This window comes from Eptatretus burgeri, chromosome 16, assembly GCF_056783735.1.
Source record: "Eptatretus burgeri isolate ZD-2024b chromosome 16, Ebu_testis_v1, whole genome shotgun sequence".
NCBI lineage: Eukaryota > Metazoa > Chordata > Myxini > Myxiniformes > Myxinidae > Eptatretus > Eptatretus burgeri.
Genome location: NC_140976.1, coordinates 24,374,214 through 24,396,052, shown reverse-complemented (window position 1 = coordinate 24,396,052; position 21,839 = coordinate 24,374,214). Strand labels below are relative to the sequence as shown.

Here is a 21,839-nt window from a genome sequence, read left to right as displayed (position 1 = left end):
CACCGTACGGCGACCGTGGAAATAGTGCGGCCGCCGTAATTTTTTGGGGGTTGGGAAAATTCATTTTTCATTGAGGAGAGCTTACGGCAGCCGCACAAATAACGCAAGCCCACCGCACACCCTATGTACGGTCAACGTGGAACACATCTACGTCATAGCTTGGCTTGTCTAATTGCTATGGCGAGCGTAGAAATGAAAAAAAGTTATAACTCCGCGATTTCATTCCACGGCAACCCCTACGGCCTGTAAAATATAGCCAAACGGCGTAGGGCCACCCTGAGGCCACCTCAGTTTCTCTGCGGCCGCCGCACGTTTCTGTCAATTCAGAGGGCGTACGGCCGCCTTATCCTCGCCGTAGAGAAAATGTGACTGAGGCCTTAACGACAAAACTAACTTTTGGTAGCCCAAGAGTTAAAAGCAGAAGCATAAACAGGATTGTTTTCTCTCTTCATGCTTGGTGGTGTGTGTGTGTGTGTTTTCATATAAAAAAAAACACACAGGTGGCCCACCCGATCACAGTTAAATCACTTAACTGGGTACGGTGCATGGCTCCGATATTCCAAATTATACCCCCCCCTCCATTCTGAATTGGGGTATTTACCAATGGCCCACCACGTGTTCTCCTGTGAGCTGCTTGCCATGGTCCAGAACCTGCCAACCGGCGGTCGACCATATCCCGGACCATTCCCTCCAGTTCCGCTCGGGTGCCAAGACCAGCCCCGGCTCCAGCCTCACGGCTGTCCACGGGGCCCACCTGCTGGACAGCTATCGCATGTCGCTCGGACCTTCGAGCCGGCAGCTTCGCTGCCTTCTGGAGGTTTTCCGGCCGAAATGTCATCAGCAGGGCCCTGGTGTCGGTGCCCGCAAGAGCCTGGATGAAATAATGCAGGGCAAGGTCTTCCTGGTAGGGTGCCGTCATGTTCGCATGTGCGATCCGCACTGCACGGCGAATATCGTAAGCCAAATCCCTCATTTTCTCATGGGGCTGTCGTTTCTGCCCACTGAGCTGAGTTTTAACAAGCACGCTCTGCTGCTCTATCCCGAATTGATTATTTAGGGCCGAACGGAGGCCTGCCAACTTTATTGCTCCCGGGGGAATTGTGGTCAGGACCGCGGCCGCCGCGCCATGCAGTGCCACTACGAGATGGATCCCACTCTCATCCGCGCTCCAGCCATTACCCCTGGCCACGTGGTCAAACTGGGACAAATATGCCCTCAGGTCAGTCTTTCCATCGTACGGAGCTAGCGGCACCGTCCGGCCTCCCGGGTTCCGAGCCCCACTCACCAATCCTTGTGGGAAAAATGGAAGGGTGGACCCTCCGGATTGCAGCGTTGCTCTACCCCCGCGAAGACCAAGCCACTCGCCCGGACAATTTGTCAACCCCGTCTGGGTCGATGCTCGCCCCGGACCGTCTTGTGCACTCAACCATGCCATATCCCTCACATTCTGCACACACTCCGGCACAATCGTACTGGGGGCCTGTGCCGTCTCTGCCCCTCCCCCCAAACTCGGCGTGTACCCTTTCGCTTCATGCCCCAGCTTCACCTCTCTCAGCCTTACCTTTACTGGACTCACCTGATCACGATCTGCTTCGAGGGAGCGTATCCTCTCCCTCTGTTCCTGAAGGAGGCCATCCTGCCCCTTGCATCGGGTCTCAAGACATTCCACAAGCTCCACCTTAATGTCCCTTACCTTCCCCTCTATCTGTGTCTGCTCCTCCACTCTATTTAATTCGTCTTTTACCTGTGCTATTTCCCTTCGTGTCTCTGTTAATTCTTCCTTCGCCATGCTAAAACCCTCCTTTGTCTCATCTTCGTGTTTCTTCAACTGCTCTCCAAATTATTGGTTCTCTGTCTCGACCTTCCGTCCCATCTCTTTTACTATTTCCGTCATTTCCTCGTGTCTCATCTTGCACCTTTCCTTTACGGCTTCCAATCCCCCCTTTGCTTCCTGCTGGCCTTGTTTTAAATTTTGTATCGCGGCCGTGTTTCTCCCAATTTCTGCTCTTAATTGCCCTTGTCCTTTTTTAATTTCCTTCATCCCCTGTCCGAGTTTATCCACCTCTCACCCAACCGTCATTATCCTATCCGTCACTTCTTCGTTACCCGTTTCCATTGGGACCAAACCTTTCACACTCCCTTTCAACTCGGTCATTTCCCTACGTACCGTACCGATCTCATCCGCCATTTTCCGGTCCATGGTCTGCATTCCAACCTTCACCCTTGTCAGCTCCGCCTTCATTTCTTCCTGACCTGCCTTCATTTGTGTTTGCAAGCGTTTCCCCATACTCTGTATATCACCTCTCAGTGTTTGCATATTCCATTCATTTCGTTTTTCATGTTTTGGAGATTCGCATTCGTTTCCTTTTGCATGTGTATTAGGATCTCCATCAACTGATTCATGTCAAGTGGCCTTGGCAGAGCTGATCCGCCACGATCGGGCTCGGAACCGGCAGGGATCGCTCGGTCCCCCTCGGGGGGAATTTGATGCAGGGTTAGCTCATGCACTGCCGCTGCCGCCCCCAACGCTACCTCTGGGTTTGATTGCAGGGAGGGTTTTCCTGCAAGGTGTTGTCCTGAGCCATGGGTTCCTCTAACATTAATTCAGAATCCACCTGTACCAGTCCGTCTTGGTCCGCCATGGTCTGTGCTGAGAATTACTAAAATTTGGATGCTCTTAATTTCGGAGGGAAGGGGGGGGGGCTGCCAAGCACACCCCTGGTCCGAATCCTGTATTTTTTTCTATGGAGGCGGAGGCGGAGGCGTTCGAGGTCCCAACTCCTGACACCAAACTGTTGCGTTTGGTGTCCTGTAAATTTATTTGTGGAGGCATGGGGTTCGAATCGCACTCCTGGCACCAAACTGTTGTGGGCCAGGGGTCAGTGGTGAGAACGACCACTAGGTGGGGGAGGTTGCGTCGTCTCCCACCAAACTCCCCGGAATTGTAGGCGGTCGCTCGGATAACTCCACGAGCCGGCGGGTCGTTTAACCGACCGTGGAAAGCCAAATTCTCGACCGCGTGGTGTAGGGTTATTTTGTCTAGATCCAATATACCTAAGTAACCACGCGGTCTTGGCTACCGGGGATCCACGCCCTCGGAACGCATGGCCGCCCCGGATTCACTCTACCGGCAGCGGTAAAATTACACCTACTGACTTTCCGGCTCGGATGCAGTCGAGCGGGCCTGCCCAGGACATCCCGGCTACGATTGTCCAATTACCGGGGATACCACGCCCTCGGCACATCTTGCTCGAACCGGGTCACTCGACCGATTGCGGTAGAGTTCCAACTACCGGCTTCCAACTCCGGTTCGGGTGCAGCCGAGCGGAAACTGCCAAAGCCGTGCCGGCTGGAATGAACGGATTATCGGGAATAAAACCCCGCCTAAACTCTGATCCGAACCATGCTGGACCAATTCAAAAAGGGATGGAAACAGACTGGGAACATTTCTGTGATGATTTATTTACAGTAAATGAAGACACAAAGCAAGACTTAACACGAATATGCAAGCAAGGAGAGATTTACAATGATTCAAATGCTTAAACAGTTTCTACTTATAAGACGGGCCCACACGTAGACACACACAAAATGAAAAGAAACCCCGAGTCTTTATTGGACCCTCGCAGCCGTGGTGAGAGACAAGCTGGGGGTAAAAGTTTGGTGGGTACCTGACCGTCGGAGGGAGGGTGTGCTCTGCGATGCGGAACCTGACAAAGGTCGTTGGTGTGGTCCCCAGTCGCACGGGGGGGACTCGAGGCAGAGTTCGGGTGGCGAATAATCGGAGTCCGCAGAGGGGGGTCAGGGTCGCTGTCCTTCCTTGTAGAGGGCCAGCAGAGACACGTTCGCCACCTTGATAGCCCTCTGCTCAACCTTCGTGACAGCAAAAACCCCTTCATAACACCTACGTAGCCCTCCTGTGACCACTCCTTGTAATCGCCCCTCGTAACCACCCCTCGTAACCACCCCTCGTAACCACCCCTTCGTAACAGCAAAAACCTTTAAGAACCTCTCAGAACTCTCTCAACTCTCCAAAAGATCAACCAACCTCAAAGAGTGCTCGGGAATTTATGGACCTCCCTCAGCGGGGAGGGGCCTTGGTCAACACATCTCGCTGTCCGTCTTTGATAAGACAGGGTCCTCCGGCCCACCTTTCCGGGGCGGGGCCTTGGCCCCTGCCGGGAAACCCCAGCCACTCCTTCATGCGGGCCCACACTCGACGAGTTACAGTATCAACATTGTACAGGCCGTCGTGCAAGAGTTGCAACGTTTGTGGAAGGAACGTTGGTGGAAGCGGCAAGGAACGGCTGAAAGACCCTTCCTTGGCAAGTCAGAGTGCTTGTAGACAGCGGGTGGGTAGTGGATCGTGATGGGGGATGGAATGGTTGTTAAATGGCTTGTTGGATGTAATAACCTAACTAACAGAAATCGTAACGCACGCCTTTGATTATCCCACTAGACAAAAGGAAGGCGATCTGACTACACACATACTTAACGACATAACTGACTTTTGGGACATCTGTATGTTGAATGCAAATGGTTTCCAGATCCGTAACAATATGTTCCCACAACTTTCAGTTATACAAATAGCCTTGCGTTCTTCTTTTTCTACACATTGTTACTTGTCATTCGGCTCAAGGTTTCATATCCAAATTCTCAGCAATAAAATGTTCTGCATTCAACACATCCATGGCTGTACACGTCGTCGTCGTCATCGTCGTCCATGACCTCTGATTTCAAATACCGCATATGCAAGATTTCAGTCCAAAATCTCAAACTGTACATGTAAATTTTAATACTGTATATGCAGTGCTCACACAGTGTTCTCAAATGTCACATACTGTGTATATAAATGTTGTACAATACAGTATACCGTAAATATTGTATATGCAATTTCAGATACTGTATATCCAAAATTAAACACCGTATAATTGATGCAAGCAACACACACCACATATGCAAATTTAATATTCTGTTGTCTGCAATTTTAAAGACGAAATGCAAATGTAAGTGCTGTATCTGTAAATTTTCATTTACAGGAGGATGTTCCCAGCAATCCGGGTGAAACTGAGTGGTCTCGATCCACGCCAGCAGTACTACCTTGCTCTGGACATCGCGCCGGTGGACAGCAAACGTTACAGGCCAGTCATGCATGGATACACCGGAAATGCCAACAAGCAAAAGCTTTTCCAAATGTACTCTGATTGAATGCGGTAATAATTTGATGATTGGCCGACAGCTCTTGTATTGATAGATCAGCTTGCACACTGTGCTGACCTCTGTTTAATTGCAGGTACGTGTACCACAGCTCAAAATGGATGGTGGCTGGAGAAGCGGATGCACCACCACCACCACGGTTGTACATACACCCAGACTCACCTGCCTCCGGGGAGACGTGGACACGCCAAGTGGTCAGTTTTGATCGACTCAAGCTCACAAACAATGAGCTGGACGAACAGGGACACGTAAGAACTGTGGCTCTTTTTGGGGAGGAAGGTGGCTGTCTTGTTGAGAAGTGTGTGTGCAATGTGTGTGCCTCTTGCAATTGGATCTTCTCTCCATCTGCTTGGCACTGCAGATAATCCTGCACTCGATGCACCGCTACGCACCGCGGGTCCACGTGCTTCTTCGGGACGTTGGCGCCAGATTGAGTACCACAAGGGAAGCGCCACGTGGCGATGGAGTCGAGACTTTCACCTTCCCAGAAACTGTTTTCACAACGGTCACGGCATACCAAAACCAGCAGGTTGGTCCTTTGCACTAATTTTCCATTCATTACCAATTTGAACGTGATAGTCGGGACCGTGACCTTCGGCCACCCTTCCTTCTCTGCAGATAACCCGCCTCAAGATTGACAGAAACCCCTTTGCAAAGGGATTTCGGGAGTCGGGACGCAACCGGTGAGTGGGGTTGATCGGGGAAAGCAGGCTCTAGGTTGAGGTTAAGGTGAAGGTGGAGATTGGGGGGTGAGGGAGGGGGTAGTGAAGGGCGACATTTTTGGAATATTTTGCGACCCCGTTTGTGTTTATGTCCCCCGGTTCTTCTCGATTCACCTTGCTAAATGCACAACACCACAAATCAGAATTTACTGTTAATTTGAACAACTCAGAATGAGAAAATGATGGTGGTCACCCATCCACCCCCCCCCCCCCCCGCTGTGTGTAGCCTGCATAATGAGGCGGCATTCCTCCACCACGTTGTTTCCATTACTGCAACACCCTCTCTCTCTTTTTCTTTCTCGCTCTCTCTTTCTCCCTCGCCTTCCTCTTTTACTTCTCATTCAAGTCGCTACACAAGAAACAAGTCCGTGTGGAACAGCGGGACCTGTTGTCGAAAATGCACTCATTTAAACACGTTTTATTGACCTCGCACTGCGCTTTACTCTACGGGTAGTTGGAGAGGGGGAAGAAAGGAATGTATTAGGATAAAAACAAATGACAGCCATTTTATAATTGCATGTTTCATGAAAGGCTTAATTATTGTGTGTGAACTCTGAGCATGTCTCGAGTGAGACCGGCAAAGTGTACATTTTAAAGGCCGTCTCCTTTTCACGGCGGAAATATTGCGGATCTTGTGATTCGTACCTGTCCCTTCCCGTGCCTCGTGTCCTTCCCCTTATCTTTCTCTTCCTCTGAAACTCTCCTCCTAATTTCCGTTTCACACCTATCCCATTCCCTTCTTTTCCTTTTCATTTGTATTCCTCTACCATCCCTCAATCACCTCTACCATCCCCCTTTTTCCTCTCCCACATCAGCACTGGATTGGAGGCGATTTTGGAAAACTATGCACTCTGGCGACCCTCCTTGCATGGTCCAGCACTGGAGCCGCTTGCTGGAGGTACGTTTGACTGGATCCATGGTGGCGATTGTGGGTTAAACTTTGTCGTGTGTGTGTGTGTGTGTGTGTGTGTGTGTGTGTGTGTGTGTGTGTGTGTGTGTGTGTGTGTGTGTGTGTGTGTGTGTGTGTGTGTGTTTTTCCACACAGGTATAGATGCAGTTTGCGAGCATAATGAAAAACGCTTGGGCCCGTCGAAGTGATATCGTGTGACGCCGGGGTTACGGGGTCAGCTGTTAATCGAATTATGGGGTCACGGGTTTAAATGTGCCCCCGCACTGCGTGCCCGGCCACCTGCCTCGCCAATCTTTCCTGGGATATCGCATCATGGTGGACATTGTGAGCCACTCTTGCTTCAATTGTACCGCCGAGTTGAATTTGACGGGTAATCCTGGAGATGTTTATACAAACCCTCATGTGACACAAGGCCCCGCAAAGGTCGCAAGTCATGTATTACGTGTCCTTACAACAATCTCAACACGTCATCATGCGATATTCTAAGATAAGAAAAAGAAAAAAAAAACGTTATTTATTTATTTTATTCTTTCTTTACACATTATTCCAACCTGTGCAGCTCTGCCTGCAATGTACTTGTAATTGTAGTCGATGAGCCATTGAAGTAGCATCTGCTACCATAACTTGAGTGTATATACGGGAAATCCTGCAAATTGATTCTCAATAGCAATAACTCTGAATGATATGCTGTGCCCACAGTGTTTGTGATGCTTTCCCGGGGTGGGATGGTGGTGGTGCTGGGTGGATAGATTTTTCGGTAACTTTTATTTCTCTGCTTGGGAAAACATTTGGTCTTCCCACCCTTGCACCGTCAAACATCACCGACCTAACCGAGTAGTGTGGTGGTGGTGGTGAGCTGTTTAAAGAGTGCCCGTGAAAATTGGAAACGAAAAATTTTGGCCACATGCACAAGCTTTGAATTTTTCAACTATTTTTCCCTGGAGTGCAGTATTTAAGAATGTATGGTTGGTGGAGGGGGTGCGAGGATCGGTGACGACGTTTTCATTGTGGTCCGTGAGACATACACAAGCTGTGAGTTGTGTGCAACCGTGGGAACGGAGAGGAAACTCGCTGACACCAAGTGATGCTGGTGGCGATGGAAGCGACTGGCATGGGCTGTTCAATAAGTTCTGTGAACGAAATACTCATGCTCGCGATAGTCCAAGACACTTTCAAAAATGTTCAAGTAAACCTTTTTAAAATGTTGTGATATCTTATCCAGTATTTGTATATGATGCTCCGTAACTTCGTATTCCACACACTATATTGCATTCCTTTATTTGCCTGTTTGGCTGCATCCACCATAGTGTTGAGGAATCCCTGAATTTTGTGTGGCTTCATTGCAGTGCCCCATGTCATGGTCATAGCTCCAAAGGATGAGGTCAGGGGTGTTATGTCTGGTGAGCATATCAATCTTGTATTAAAAAATAATAATAATAATAAATGAGGCAACCGCAGACAAACTTGTGGGGCATCCTGCATATGGAAAAATAAATGAAAGCCCATTGGTGTCTTGGGACTCCATTGTGAGCATCTCGTTCCAAGGAGTTTTTGAACAGCATTCCCCCTCCTCGTCCCGGCGGCCGCAGGCGCTGCAAGGAGCCCCTCACACGTCTAGAAAACAAAGGCCCATGTCATGTTTCCATGTGTGACCTGGAACAAAATAAAGATGAACCTCATGCACGATGGTCCAAATGACTGTACCGTATACGAAATTTACTTCTTCAGCAACAGAATTCGTTGCCTTGTATGTGAGCTTTGTGTTTTTGCCGGGAATTGCATCGATGTCCGCAACACGGTCGGATTTGTGTCGAGTTTCTCAGGAAGTCAAATGGCGGGAGGGTTGGCTCTTCCACTCAAATGAAACTTCAGACTCAAAATGCTGAGTTTGCCATCGTTCTCTTGGACGACGCGAGCTCTTTCAAACATCACACTTACCTGACGGTTCGCTACTCACAGTTTAGTTCGTTGCTCGTAACGTAAAACATCCACTTGTCGCCACTTTCTTGATACGTATATTGGGTTCGGGTTTTAGAAGTGTGTGCCTGGTGTTTGCTTAATGGTGAGGGTGGTGGGCTTAGGATCGTAGGATCCTGAGTTCAAATCCAGCTCTTCTGTTGAATTAATGCCAGGTGTGGTTGATTCAGCCTGTCATCCTTCCGAGGTCGGCAAAATGAGTGCCAGCATGCTGCTATCCTGTGTCGGAGTGGCGACCCGTCCAGGATGTTGCCCAATAGCCAAGGAGACTGCTTCGGCAGCACCAATGCACTGCACAGAGTATGGTCCCGATGGATGGATGGATACAACTGTGTGTATGCTAATGTAGGGCTGGCAGGATGGCCTTGTGGTACGCACACTCGTCTCTAATCTGTCTCGTATGGGTTTGCATCCCGGTGTTTCTCAGGAAGGGTGATTCATCAATGTGTGTTGTTCCTCGGATGGACGTTAAAATGGGCGTCCTGTCTGCCAGCATTAGTTGGTGTACATGAGAGATTCCAAGGTGTCCTTCGCAAAAAGTAGGCAAGCTATCGCCGGTATCTGAACAAATTACAAATTCCTGCTGGGAAGACAATGGCAAAACACCCAATATAACCCTTGCCAAGAAACTGCTTTGACAGCACCGACGCTCTGGAACAGAGTATGGTGCATCGGAATCAGAATCAGAATATGCTAATGTAGGGTTATAGGACTGTGTATGAAAATGTATGGGGTTATATAGGACTGTGTGTGTGATAATGCAAGGTTGTAGGACTGTGCATGATAATATCTATACAAACTAGAAGGGCACTCGGTAGAGCGCATACCTCCGCCACGCAATGCCTGATTCATGAGAACATATCGGGCCCAATACATTTTTGAAATATCATGCCACATATTGTTGCAGTTCTGCAAAACCGCATGCCTTTGAGGCAAAGGCACCCAACATACAGTGATCCCCAGGCAGTTATTTCGTTAGTCTTTGTGCAGTCAGACCTTCCCCTCATGTCTCGTGGGTTAACGGGACAAAGTACGTTGCGTGGGACGAATAGCTCAGTCTATTAACTATATCTCTATCTTCAATTCTGATTTCTATTCCAACCCTTTCCTTTTAGCCATGGTACAAATCAAGCAAGCAAGCAAACACACCTCGCAGCCTCCCGTGGGAGAATCAACATAAGAACAAATACACTATATGGCATGTGCATAGCATGCCATTTCATTCAAATCTGCGTGCCAATTTACAACGGCACCTCACCTTGCTCACCCCCTCGCTCACCAAAAATTCATCACTTCGACCGCTGACACCTCCCGCACACGGGGAAAATGTTCCCGCATCTCCTCGTACATCTGTATTGATACAATATGCCACGAAACAGAGGTGTGCCTCAAGGCTCAGGCTGTGCTCAGACCGCGTGATGCGGGGATGAGCAACAGACGTCAATGGCGCTGGCCGCATCTCGTCAGGAGTGTTATGGGTGAGCACGCAGGATTGATACGACCCTCGTCCAGTCGCCAGGGCACGGTGAGGAGGGGTCACGGGAAGAGCAATCCAGGAGTTTGGTACAGATCTCCGGGCTGTGTCACGCCATCCATCCATCCATCCATCACGACCATACTCTGTACAGAGCGTCGGTGCTACCTAAGCAGTCTCCTTGGCTACTTGGTACAATCCTGGACGGGTCGCCACTCCGACACAGGATACCAGCATGCTGGTACTCATTTTGCCAACCTCAGAAGGATGACAGGCAGAATCAACCCCACCTGGTATTAATTCAACAGCCGAGTGGGATTTGAACTCAGGATCCGAGGATCCCAAGCCCACTACCCTAACCATTAAGCCAACACTAGGCATTGTCACATCGGATGTGCGAATGAGACCGCTTCTGGTCCCAGGAGCCTGGCAGGGCGTGGCATGGGCTGCTGTGGCAAATGGAGAAGCGGGATTCGGGTCACAATGCTTCGCTTCGGATCATCACCTCACTCTTCACCCGCAGCTTATAAAAGGCGGATTACGGAGTCGCTCGCCCTTTTCTTCGCTTCTCTGCTTCACCCTTTTCTTCACTGCTCCTCGTTGCCTCTGCCCATCGCTGGCTCTTCTTTGCCTCTGCCCGTTGCTGGCTCTTCACTTGTGATTGGTGTGCGACTGAGACCTGCTTATTCCGCAGGACCAGTGCAGAGCGCACGTTGCCACAAGCCCCGGCAAAGTGACTAAGCCAGAGATAACGCACCAACTCTTTTGGTGGGAACGCTCAAGCGGAGTGTCCCACCGAGGTACACGCTACACTAGTAGACCTATGCACAACTTGGTTAGGGATCTTTTGCCTCACGCACCTTCTCTCCTCTCTCTCTTTCCATCCCTCGATCTCGTCCCCTTTATCTCTCATATCACGCACAAAAGAGCATCATTACTGACTCACAATCACAGTTTCCTCTGGCACGACACTGCACGCCCCTCCCCCATATTGCACTGCACCACACATCGCCACTCCCACACCTTAGACACCAGTATTTCTCCCTCCTACCTCCCCCAAAGCGTACTGGATTGCGTTGGTTGGCCGACCACGCCAGGCATTGCGTGGCTGTTCATCCTCATCTGCTCTTTCTTTCTGGCTATCTAATCGTGTGTGTGTGTGTGTGTGTGTGTGTGTGTGTGTGTGTGTGTGTGTGTGTGTGTGTTTTGGTGCCTGTCATAGCATAAGTTAAGATTGTAGAAGTGATAACGGGATCAGTCCGCTCTCTGTCTGCTTTTGTAAATTGCTTGCCTTTGCCACACCCAACAAATTCCTTGCTATCCCTGCTGCACATAATAATAAACTCCGTTCACTGGGCCACATACCTTTCCTCGCTAATTGTAAATAAATGCTTGTGTAGAAATGTTCCCAGCTCGTTGTCATCTTTTCCTTCATTGGTCCAGCATGGTCCATATTCTAGCTTAGCCGGGATGTTATCCCCCAACGATCTGTTTTTCTAGCCGGTACGTCCTTGGGCAGTTACGCTCGGCTGCATCTGATCTGGTAAGGTGATCCAGTTTGAACAAGGCGTACCGAGGGCGTATTCCCCAGTAATTGGATCACGTGACCATTAGGTAAACGGTATTTATTAGACGGAGGACCCTAAGTCACGTGGTTAGGTTATTGGCGTTCACGGTCGATTAGCGACTCGCCGTTTCACGAAGTTATTCATGTGCGACGGCCTGCGATTCCGGAGAGTCTGGTGGGAACCCGAGGTAACTTCCCCCTCGTGGACTTCTTGCCCCCGACCCCCGGTCCGCAACAATATCGTTTTTGGCCCGCTCTCTCAATGGTGAAAAATCACTTGGAAAATTAAATAATCTCGTATCCAGATCCAGATCCGGATCTTCACCAAAATTGAATAATTACTTCCTTGTCACACACCCAACCTGTCCACCAAATTTCATCTGGATCCATTCACAACTTTTTGAGATACCCTGCACACAAACAAACAGAGAGGGGTGAAAACAACCTCCTTCACCCTCTGTGGTGGTGGTGTGTGTGTGTGTGTGTGTGTGTGCGTGTGCGTGTGCGTGTGCGTGTGCGTGTGCGTGTGCGTGTGCGTGTGCGTGTGCGTGCGCATAACTCCAAAACCATGAAACCTGGCAGCCTGAAACTGCATGCATACTAGGGGAACCCCAAGGGAGTGCATGAGTGAATATTTTGTCAAACGTGCCTCCATGATTTTTTTGAAATTCATGGCCTGGGTTAACTTTATCAATATGCAGACGCCTAGTTCTGGCTCACAGTCCAAGGGTGGGGAGGCAGCGTTGGGGCGGTAAGGCAGCGTAAAGGGGGGGGGAGCAGTGTGAGGGAATGGGAAGGCAGCATGAGGAGGTGGGATAGATGCACTGACACACACACACACACACACACACACACACACACACACACACACACACACACACACACACACACACACACACACACACACACACACACACACACACACACACACACACACACACACACTTATTAGTGTAGAAGGCAATTATCTGTGTGTATGTATGTACATCTGAAAATCATAGAAGAAACTCGGCTGGGCCAATGTCTACCAAATTTTACATACATGTTGGTAGTACCCAGGGCCAGATCATCGGCACAAAAAAAAAAATATACCCCTCTCTGGTAAAAAAAAAAAAAAAAAATACCCTGGTACGAGGGTGGGGAAACTATTTGCCAGTGCTCCCAAAGAGAGCGGGTGTTTGTAGTATGTTAAGTAATCTGATCAGATTAGATCATGTTTTGGGTGCTTGGTCAGCATGGGAAGAAGCTGTACAGGTGATGGCCTATTTCAGGTCACCCTTGCATCACAAATTTAATGCCACCCAATTGGATTGGCCTGGTAGTGTTCCCATTTGAACCCCTTGGTCATGCTGCTCCAATTAATCCCACCTTCGTGTTTGGTTGGCCAGGGAAAGTTTTTTTTCTTCCATATATTTCACAAACTGGCTGATTCAGCCTGATATTCGACCGAAGGTGATTTGGCCACAAATTTGTGATTTGTTCAGGGTGCCAATGATAACTTGCCTACTCTTCATGCAAGACACCATGGGATATTTAATTGTCACCAACAAATGCGAAGAGATGGGACAACCAGCTTAAAGTCCGTTCGTTGCATCATAATGTTACATCACAAAGTAAGCTGTCGCTCGGACACATTTTCACATGCTATACACCATATATGTTCATTAACAGTCCATTCATATCCAACTATAGTTGAAGTGAAAGTACTGTACCTGGATGTCTACTGGGATCATTAACATACCTACACGTGATTTATGTGTACAAGCTCCTCTAGGAGCCTTATCAAACAGTGTAAAAAGTAAAGGATATTTATTGTTTAAAAACATAAAAAGTAAAAACTAAACGTCACAATGGTGTGAAACCCGATAATGCGTCATGTGTATCACGTATGGATGATGATAGCGATGCGTTGTGATCTCGGTGTAAGGCGTTACACACTCATTGGGGAGCTCGGGTGGGCCGAGGGGCAGGAGTGGGCGGTGGGGTTGTGATGTGTCAAACTCTTGCCATGTGGCCGGGAGTGAGGGTGGGAGAGTCCGAGCTTGTCTACGCCTCAGTCCGGCCAGGGAGCCACGACTCGCTGACTCTGCAGGATCCGAGCCAGTGCTCTGTGACCCGCACTATTTATTTAATTAGAGCCATGTGACCCATTTGTCATCTGAGCTCCTGTATTTACCTTTCAAGCAGTTATTTAAAAGTCTCCGTGTCTGCAGAGCTGGAGCCACGAGTTCTGTGCTGCGAATGGAAAAATAACTTCACCATAAGTTAAACACATCCAGGAACGAATTTAAGAACACCTTTTATTTTTTTCTGTTTCATGATGGGGTGGTACACTAGATTTTGGATAGTTCAGGACATGGGAACTTTGACTGAGGGGAGGTGGGATGAGGAGGGGTGGTGCTTGTAAACGATTATTATAATACATACCGTGCTTGTAAACGATTATTATAATACATACCGTGCTTGTAAACGATTATTATAATACATACCGTGCTTGTAAACGATTATTATAATACATACCGTGCTTGTAAACTATTATTATAATACATACCGTGCTTGTAAACTATTATTATACTACATACCGTGCTTGTAAACGATTATTATACTACATACCGTGCTTATAAACGATTATTATAATACATACCGTGCTTGTAAACGATTATTATAATACATACCGTGCTTATAAACGATTGCAATATATACCGTGCTTACAAACGATGATTGTAATACATACCGTGCTTATAAACGATTATAATACACACCGTGCTTATAAACGATGATTGTAATACATACCGTGCTTATAAACGATTATAATACTCACCGTGCTTATAAACTATTGTAATCCATACCATGCTTATAAACGATTATTATAATACATACCGTGCTTATAAACGATTATTATAATACATACCGTGCTTGTAAACGATTATTATAATACATACCGTGCTTATAAACGATTGCAATATATACCGTGCTTACAAACGATGATTGTAATACATACCGTGCTTATAAACGATTATAATACACACCGTGCTTATAAACGATGATTGTAATACATACCGTGCTTATAAACGATTATAATACTCACCGTGCTTATAAACTATTGTAATCCATACCATGCTTATAAACGATTATTATAATACATACCGTGCTTATAAACGACGATTATAATACATACCTTGCTTATAAATTATTATTACAACACATACCTTGCTTATAAACGATGATTGTAATACATACCATGCTTATAAACGATTATTGTAATACACACCGTGCTTATAAATGATTATAAATACATACCGTGCTTATAAACTATTGTAATTCATACCGTGTGTATAAACGATTATTATAATACATACCGTGCTTATAAACGATTGTAATACATATCGTGCTTACAAACAATTATTGTAATACACAATGTGCTTATACACTGTTTTAATACATACCGTGCTTGTAAACGATTATTGTAATACACACCATGCTTAAAAACGATGATTGTAATACACACCGTGCTGATAAACTATTGTAATACACACCGTGCTGATAAACTATTGTAATACACACCGTGCTGATAAACTATTGTAATACATACTGTGCTTATAATCTATTGTAATACATACCGTGTATTGCATCATTGCATGTAATACACACCATACACACATCATCGCTTAAAAACGATGATTGTAATATATACTGTGCTTACAAATGATTATAAATAATTACTATATGACATACCTTGCTTATATATTATAATAATACATACCATGCTTATAAATGATTATTATAAAACATGCCATGCTTATTAACGATTATTATATTACATACCTTGCTTACAAATTATTATAATACATACCGTGCTTATCAATGATTATTATAATACTGTACATACCTTGCTTCTAAATGATTATTGTAAAACATACCTTGCTTGTATATGATTATTGTAAGACATACCTTGCTTATAAATGATTATTATAATACATACTGTGCTTATAAATGACGATTATAATACATACCGTACTTGTATGCAATTATTGTAATACATACCTTGCTTATAAATTATTATAATATATACTGTGCTTATAAACGACTATTATATTACACATCTTGCTTATAAATGATTATTATAATATTTACTGTGCTTATAAACAACTATTATAATACATACCTTGCTTATAAACAATTATTGTAATACATATCATGCTTACAAATGATTATTATAATACACACCTCACTTATAAACAAATATTGTAATACATACCCTGCTTATAAATGATTATAATACATACCGTACTTGTATACGATGATTGTAAAACATACCTTGCTTATAAATGATTATGATAATATATTCCTTGCTTATGAACGACTATTATAATACATACCTTGCTTATAAATGATTATTATATTTATTGTGCTTATAAATGACTATTTTCATGCATTGCTTGCTTATAAATGATTTATTATACATACAGTACCTTGCTTATAAACAATTATTGTAAAACATATCATGCTTATAAATGATGATTATAATACATACCGTACTTGTATATGATGATTGTAATACATACCTTGCTTATAAATGATTATTGTTAAACATACCTTGTTTATAAATGATTATTATAATATATACCTTGCTTATAAACTACTTATAATACATACCTTGCTTATAAACAATTATTGTAGTACATATCATGCTTATAAATGATTATTGTAATACATACCATGCTTATAAACGATTATTATAATACATACCGTACTTGTATACGATGATTGTAACACAAACCTTGCTTATAAATGATTATTATCATATATACTGTGCTTATAAACAACAATTATAATACATACCTTGCTTATAAACGACTATTATAATACATACCTTGCTTATAAATTATTATTACAACACATACCTTGCTTATAAACGATTATTGTAATATATGCTGTGTTTATAAATGATTATTATAATACATACCTTGCTTATAAACAATTATTATAATACATATCGTGCTTATAAATGATTATTATAATACACACCTCGCTTTTTCCAATTATTGTAATACATACCGTGCTTATAAATTATTATTATTATATTACATACCTTGCTTATGAATGATTCTTGTAATACATACTGTGCTTATAAATGATTAATATAATACATTCTTGAGAAAAATGCCAGGGGCATAGAAAAGACCCCTTTACATGGTTTGTGCCATGTGGCAAACTCTAGAAAGGAAGGGACATTCCATATCTTGTAGAAAATGCCAAACAATAGAAAAGAAGCTTATCAACGATTATGAGCCACTTTTCGTGGATGTACCAGGAGACTGTTTAAACAGCACCAACACTCTGCACAGAGTATGGTCCCAATGGATGGGATGGTACAAAGGATTTACTTCTGAAATTTGCAGCCAATTTGATCCAGTCGAAGCTGAGAAACGAATTTTCAGTCCTCATGTTAGAATTGCATACAGAGAAACTATCCCATGTAAAGGGAGGGGAGCTTCGTGCCTCCCATGATAATACACACCATGCTGAAAACGACTATGATAATACATACCGTGATTATAAACAATTATTAGTTAATTTCTCTGAAATGAGCTCAGTCTCCTGTCTCCGGCCATCCGTCCGTCTGTTCGAACGTAGCACTATGTACGTCCATTAACCTTTGATTAAAGCATCCTCTCCTTACAAACTACCTGTCCGATATGGACCAAATTTGGTATGATGAATCAGGACAGCAAGGACTCGTGGGGTTGTGCTCCCCATCCAGATGTGCTTATCGTGGGGGGTGGGGTGGGGGGGGGGTACAAAACCCTCCTATAAGGGAGATTTTTGCCCCAAATATTGAGATGTTGTTAAAAAATCTTCTCAGAAACCGCCAGACAGATCCAGGCCAAACTCGCCACAAGGCATCAGGACCATGCCCTAACCTGAAGGTTTGCTCCTCATGGTCGTAACTCTCCCGATAAGGGGGCCACAGGCCTCTCCCCGAGTCCCTCATTTTCACTCAAATATCATCTCCACAACTACTAGCGATACAGACGAAATTTGGTACAATACATCAAGATAGCAAAGTCTCAGGGGTTGTAATCCCCATCTGGATCTGCCCATTTGCAGGGGTAAAAGGGAGTTTTGGCCTCAAATATTGGTATTTCATTCAAAAATCTTCCTTTCAGAAAGCGACAACCAGATCCGCTTTGTCCGTCCCATGTCCAGCCTGTTGGGGAAATAACTGTCAGTCCTCCATGGGACTATTCATTATAATACATACCGTGCTTATAAACTATTATTATATTGTTATAACAGAACTTTATTTTTATTATTTCATCCATAAAATGTAAGGACAAAGTAAGCCTTTTGCTGTTTCAAACTCTACCCGGGTTCCTCCACAGCTGCAGACTTTCACAAGTAGCACATACATGAGCATCACAATGCCACACAACTCCCTCAGCCAAGAGAAGGGCTGACCTTGATTTGCTTGATATATAGCTTTCTTTGGTTGGAAGAGCATGGGGGTTAATTTGTTGAAATACTCGCCATGTGGGGTAATTGGTTACTCCCTCCAATTATGGGTGAGAGGCATGATTGGGTCTTATCATTTATGTCACCTTTTATAAGTGCCACGCTGGGTGTGGCTTCGAGGGAATAAACTTCAAGCGAGCATCTTTCCCATTGGTGCACGTCCGACGGGGGAGGGTGCAGCGATGTGGCTGTGGAAAATCCCCACATCATGACGTTCAGATGACACGTGAACCCCTGCCCCGCCCCTTGCAAGTCCAGCAGTGATGGATCGCCCCCATTCCCTCTCTCGCATGCAAACGTCCCTTTGTAATGTGCACGTGTTTGAGAAGCGTAGTCCCGCGTGACAAATGTAGGGGTGTTGGGAAGGAAGAATGGGGAAAGGTAATTCAGTATCAGTCTGATCTTTGTCATGTCAGATTAGATCTGTGATTTAGCTACAGGTACCATTTAAACCTGTATAAACCAGTTTCATGGTTGGGTTGGCGGCAACTAAACCGTCTCCCCCACCAGGTTTTCTGGTGAGGAGGGTGTTTGGTTATGGACACCCAGCAGGATTAAAAACAAAACCTGTCAAAGTGTGGAGGAGCTCCTTGTGAGCCAACGGCCATCCATATCTCGTGTCCAACTGTGTCTGCGGACGTCCTCCTGCAGTTTGGTTGCGTTTTTTAGGAGGTTGGTGGCAGTATTTGCACTCCGGCCACCATAAAACATTTCATTCCGCAAAACTCATAAACGCAAAGAAAACTGAAAACCCACCCTGTGGGAGTACCTCCTGTGCCCTTCGCAGGGCAGCTCAATGGATGATGGGATTTGGGCAAGCCTTTGGGACCCCTATTCTCTGATGGCAGGAAAAGCACGGGATAAACTTCCTGGGTCAGATTGCGGTGGTGGGTGGCAGAATGGTGCTGAGGTATCAGCCACCAGACTGCGGTCTCCTTGGGTTAACCTGAGGCGGTCCCTTCAGGTGGGTGCCTGGAATGTCCTAACCCAAAGAGAGGATGATCACCTGTCTTATCATCTGAGCTCCAGCGTTTGAACATCGGTATTGCAGCACTCTCTGAGGTTCGGAGATGGGATCGTGGGAAAATCATGGCGGGTGGTTCCACATACTATTGGTCTGGTCGCTCTGATGGTTACCATGTCCAAAACGTTGCTGTAGCTGTGTCCAATAAGCTGACTCCAATGATAATTGAGGTAACATTGGTCAACAAGCGTATTATGAGTTGTGGAGTGCCTTCAAGACTGGATGTTGCCGGTGGATGTCTTGAAACTCACCTTTGGGCGAAGAAGTACTTTGTCTCTCAAGGGACACAATATACCATTGACCAGTCACAAGGCCAGGCTTAATGACAGAGCTGAGCTGTTCAGGGAGTTGAGGCATAAAATTATACGTGAGCTGAGGGTGGACAAGGAGGCCTATGTGCAAGGAAACTGTGAGGGGAAGATTCTCGTCCTGCCTAAAGGGGAATTTGTGCATTGCATTCCTCCAAGCCTGTTCGCAGTGTACTGCAGTTAGAGTGGAGGGTGTGGGCTCTTGATGGAGGAGTCTGAAGTGAAGACCAGGCCGCTGGGCTGATTACTTTTCGTGGCTGTACCAGGCTGACCCACCAGCTGTTGAGTTGGATGTCAAGGGTGTTACTATTCCTATTGCTGACCCTCCAATAAACTGTGATCCACCTTTGTTTGTGGAAACACAGGCTGTGGTGAACAGGATGAAATGGGGTAAAGCTCCAGGGATCTGTGGCATCCATGCTGAACTTCTCAAGGCTGGTGGAAATGCTGGACTCGTGTCATTGCATGCAGTTCTGTGCTCTGTCTGGAACACAGGCATCATCCCAACTGACTGGAAGAGGGGCCTTGCTCTTCCATTCCTCAATGAACGCAGACGAGAGTTTTGGCAGGGGCTGCTTGCAGCCTTTGTGGATCTCTTTAAAGTGTATGTTTCAGTGAATCGGGATGCCCTCTGTAGGATTCTCGGTCTTCGTGGGGTGCCACCAAAACTGATCAACCTGATGTCTGAACTATACTTCTAGTGCTGTGAGGAGTAGTGGTTCCATCTCTGACTTATTTCCAGTTGTGATTGGAGTTCATCAGGTGTGTGTACTGGCTCCCACACTTTTCAGCACTTGTATGAACTGGATTCTGGGGAAGATTTCTGAGAGATCATGCTGCGTTGCATTGTTTGAGAGTGTCAAAATCTCTGACCTTGATTTTGCAGATGACGGTCATCTTTGCGGAGACTCAAGATATCCTTTTGGGGGCCCTCGAGATGCTGAATGAGGAGTCGGAGCTGCTGGGATTATGGGTTTCCTGGGTCAAAACTATGATCCAGGCTTTCAATGACATTGGATGCTGCTATCTTGTTTGTACCTGTTTGTGGTGAAGATGTTGATGTCACTGAGAGATTCACTTACCTTGGCAGTGATATTCATGCCTCTGCTGGCTGTGAGCAAGAGGTTAATAGATTGGACTTGAGGGTGTGGTGTTGTTGGTTGGTTCCTATGCAGGACGACGTAAGTCAAAGTCTTCAGGTTCTTGGTGCTTCCAGTCTTGCTCCACGGATGTGAGACTTGGAATATGACCAGGGATCTGAGATGGAGACTTAACTCCTTCGTAGAATCCTTGGCTATCGCTGGTCAGACTTTGTGTCCAACGAGCGGTTGCTGAGAGAGACTCAAATGAAATTTGTTACCCGTATAGTTTGAGCGTCAGCTATGGCTGTATGGACATGTGGCTCATTTTTCTGACGCTGATCCTGCTCACCAGATTCTCTAAGCGAGGGAACCTCGTGAGTGGATGAGATCAACGGGCATACCACGTGCCTCGTGGTTGCAGCAAGTTGATTGGCATCTCAAGGAGATGGGTTTGGGCCAGGAATCTGCCTGGGCGATGGCTAGAAAGAGGCCTCTGGAGTACTAGCGGAAAGTGGATGTTGTGATGTGCTGCTCCGGCGCATGCTCCCATTCCTGACCTCCCTGACCTGCACTGTACAGTACTGTTCTGTATTTTTATCTTTGTTTACTTTACCACTCATGATTATCATGGTAAACTAAGTGGTGACAAAAGGGGTCAATCTGCACATAAATGGAAATGCAGCAGTACAACTCTGGATGTCAAGTAATGGCTTGATGCTTTTTTGAGTAATGGCTTCCTTCTTGCCACCCTACCATACAGGCCAGACTTGTGGAGTGCTTGGGTTATTATCACATGCACATAGTGACCAGTCGTTGCCATAAAGGCATGTAGCTCTTTCTAAGTTGCCATTTGCTTCTTGGTGGCCTCTCAGATCAGTCTCCTCCTTGCTTGGTCATCCAGTTTGGAAGGACGGCCTGATCTCGGTAGGGTCTTGGTGGTACCATACGCCTTCCACCTCTTAATGATCGTCTTCGCTGTATGACAAGGGATATTCAAGGCCTTTGAAATATTTTATTCCCATCCTCTGAACTGTGCCTTTTCCAT

General features: G+C 45.9%; 1 protein-coding gene across 1 annotated transcript in view; it reads left to right on the top strand.

The window, feature by feature from the left end:
- Positions 1-21,839, top strand: part of LOC147010717 (T-box transcription factor TBX15-like) — a 38,165-nt gene that overhangs the window by 10,466 nt on the left and 5,860 nt on the right. The window contains exons 3-7 of the mRNA XM_085860413.1: positions 5,037-5,138; positions 5,291-5,462; positions 5,576-5,743; positions 5,833-5,897; positions 6,752-6,834. Coding sequence (XP_085716539.1) covers positions 5,037-5,138; positions 5,291-5,462; positions 5,576-5,743; positions 5,833-5,897; positions 6,752-6,834 — 590 coding nt within the window. The remainder of the gene's footprint in view (positions 1-5,036; positions 5,139-5,290; positions 5,463-5,575; positions 5,744-5,832; positions 5,898-6,751; positions 6,835-21,839) is intronic.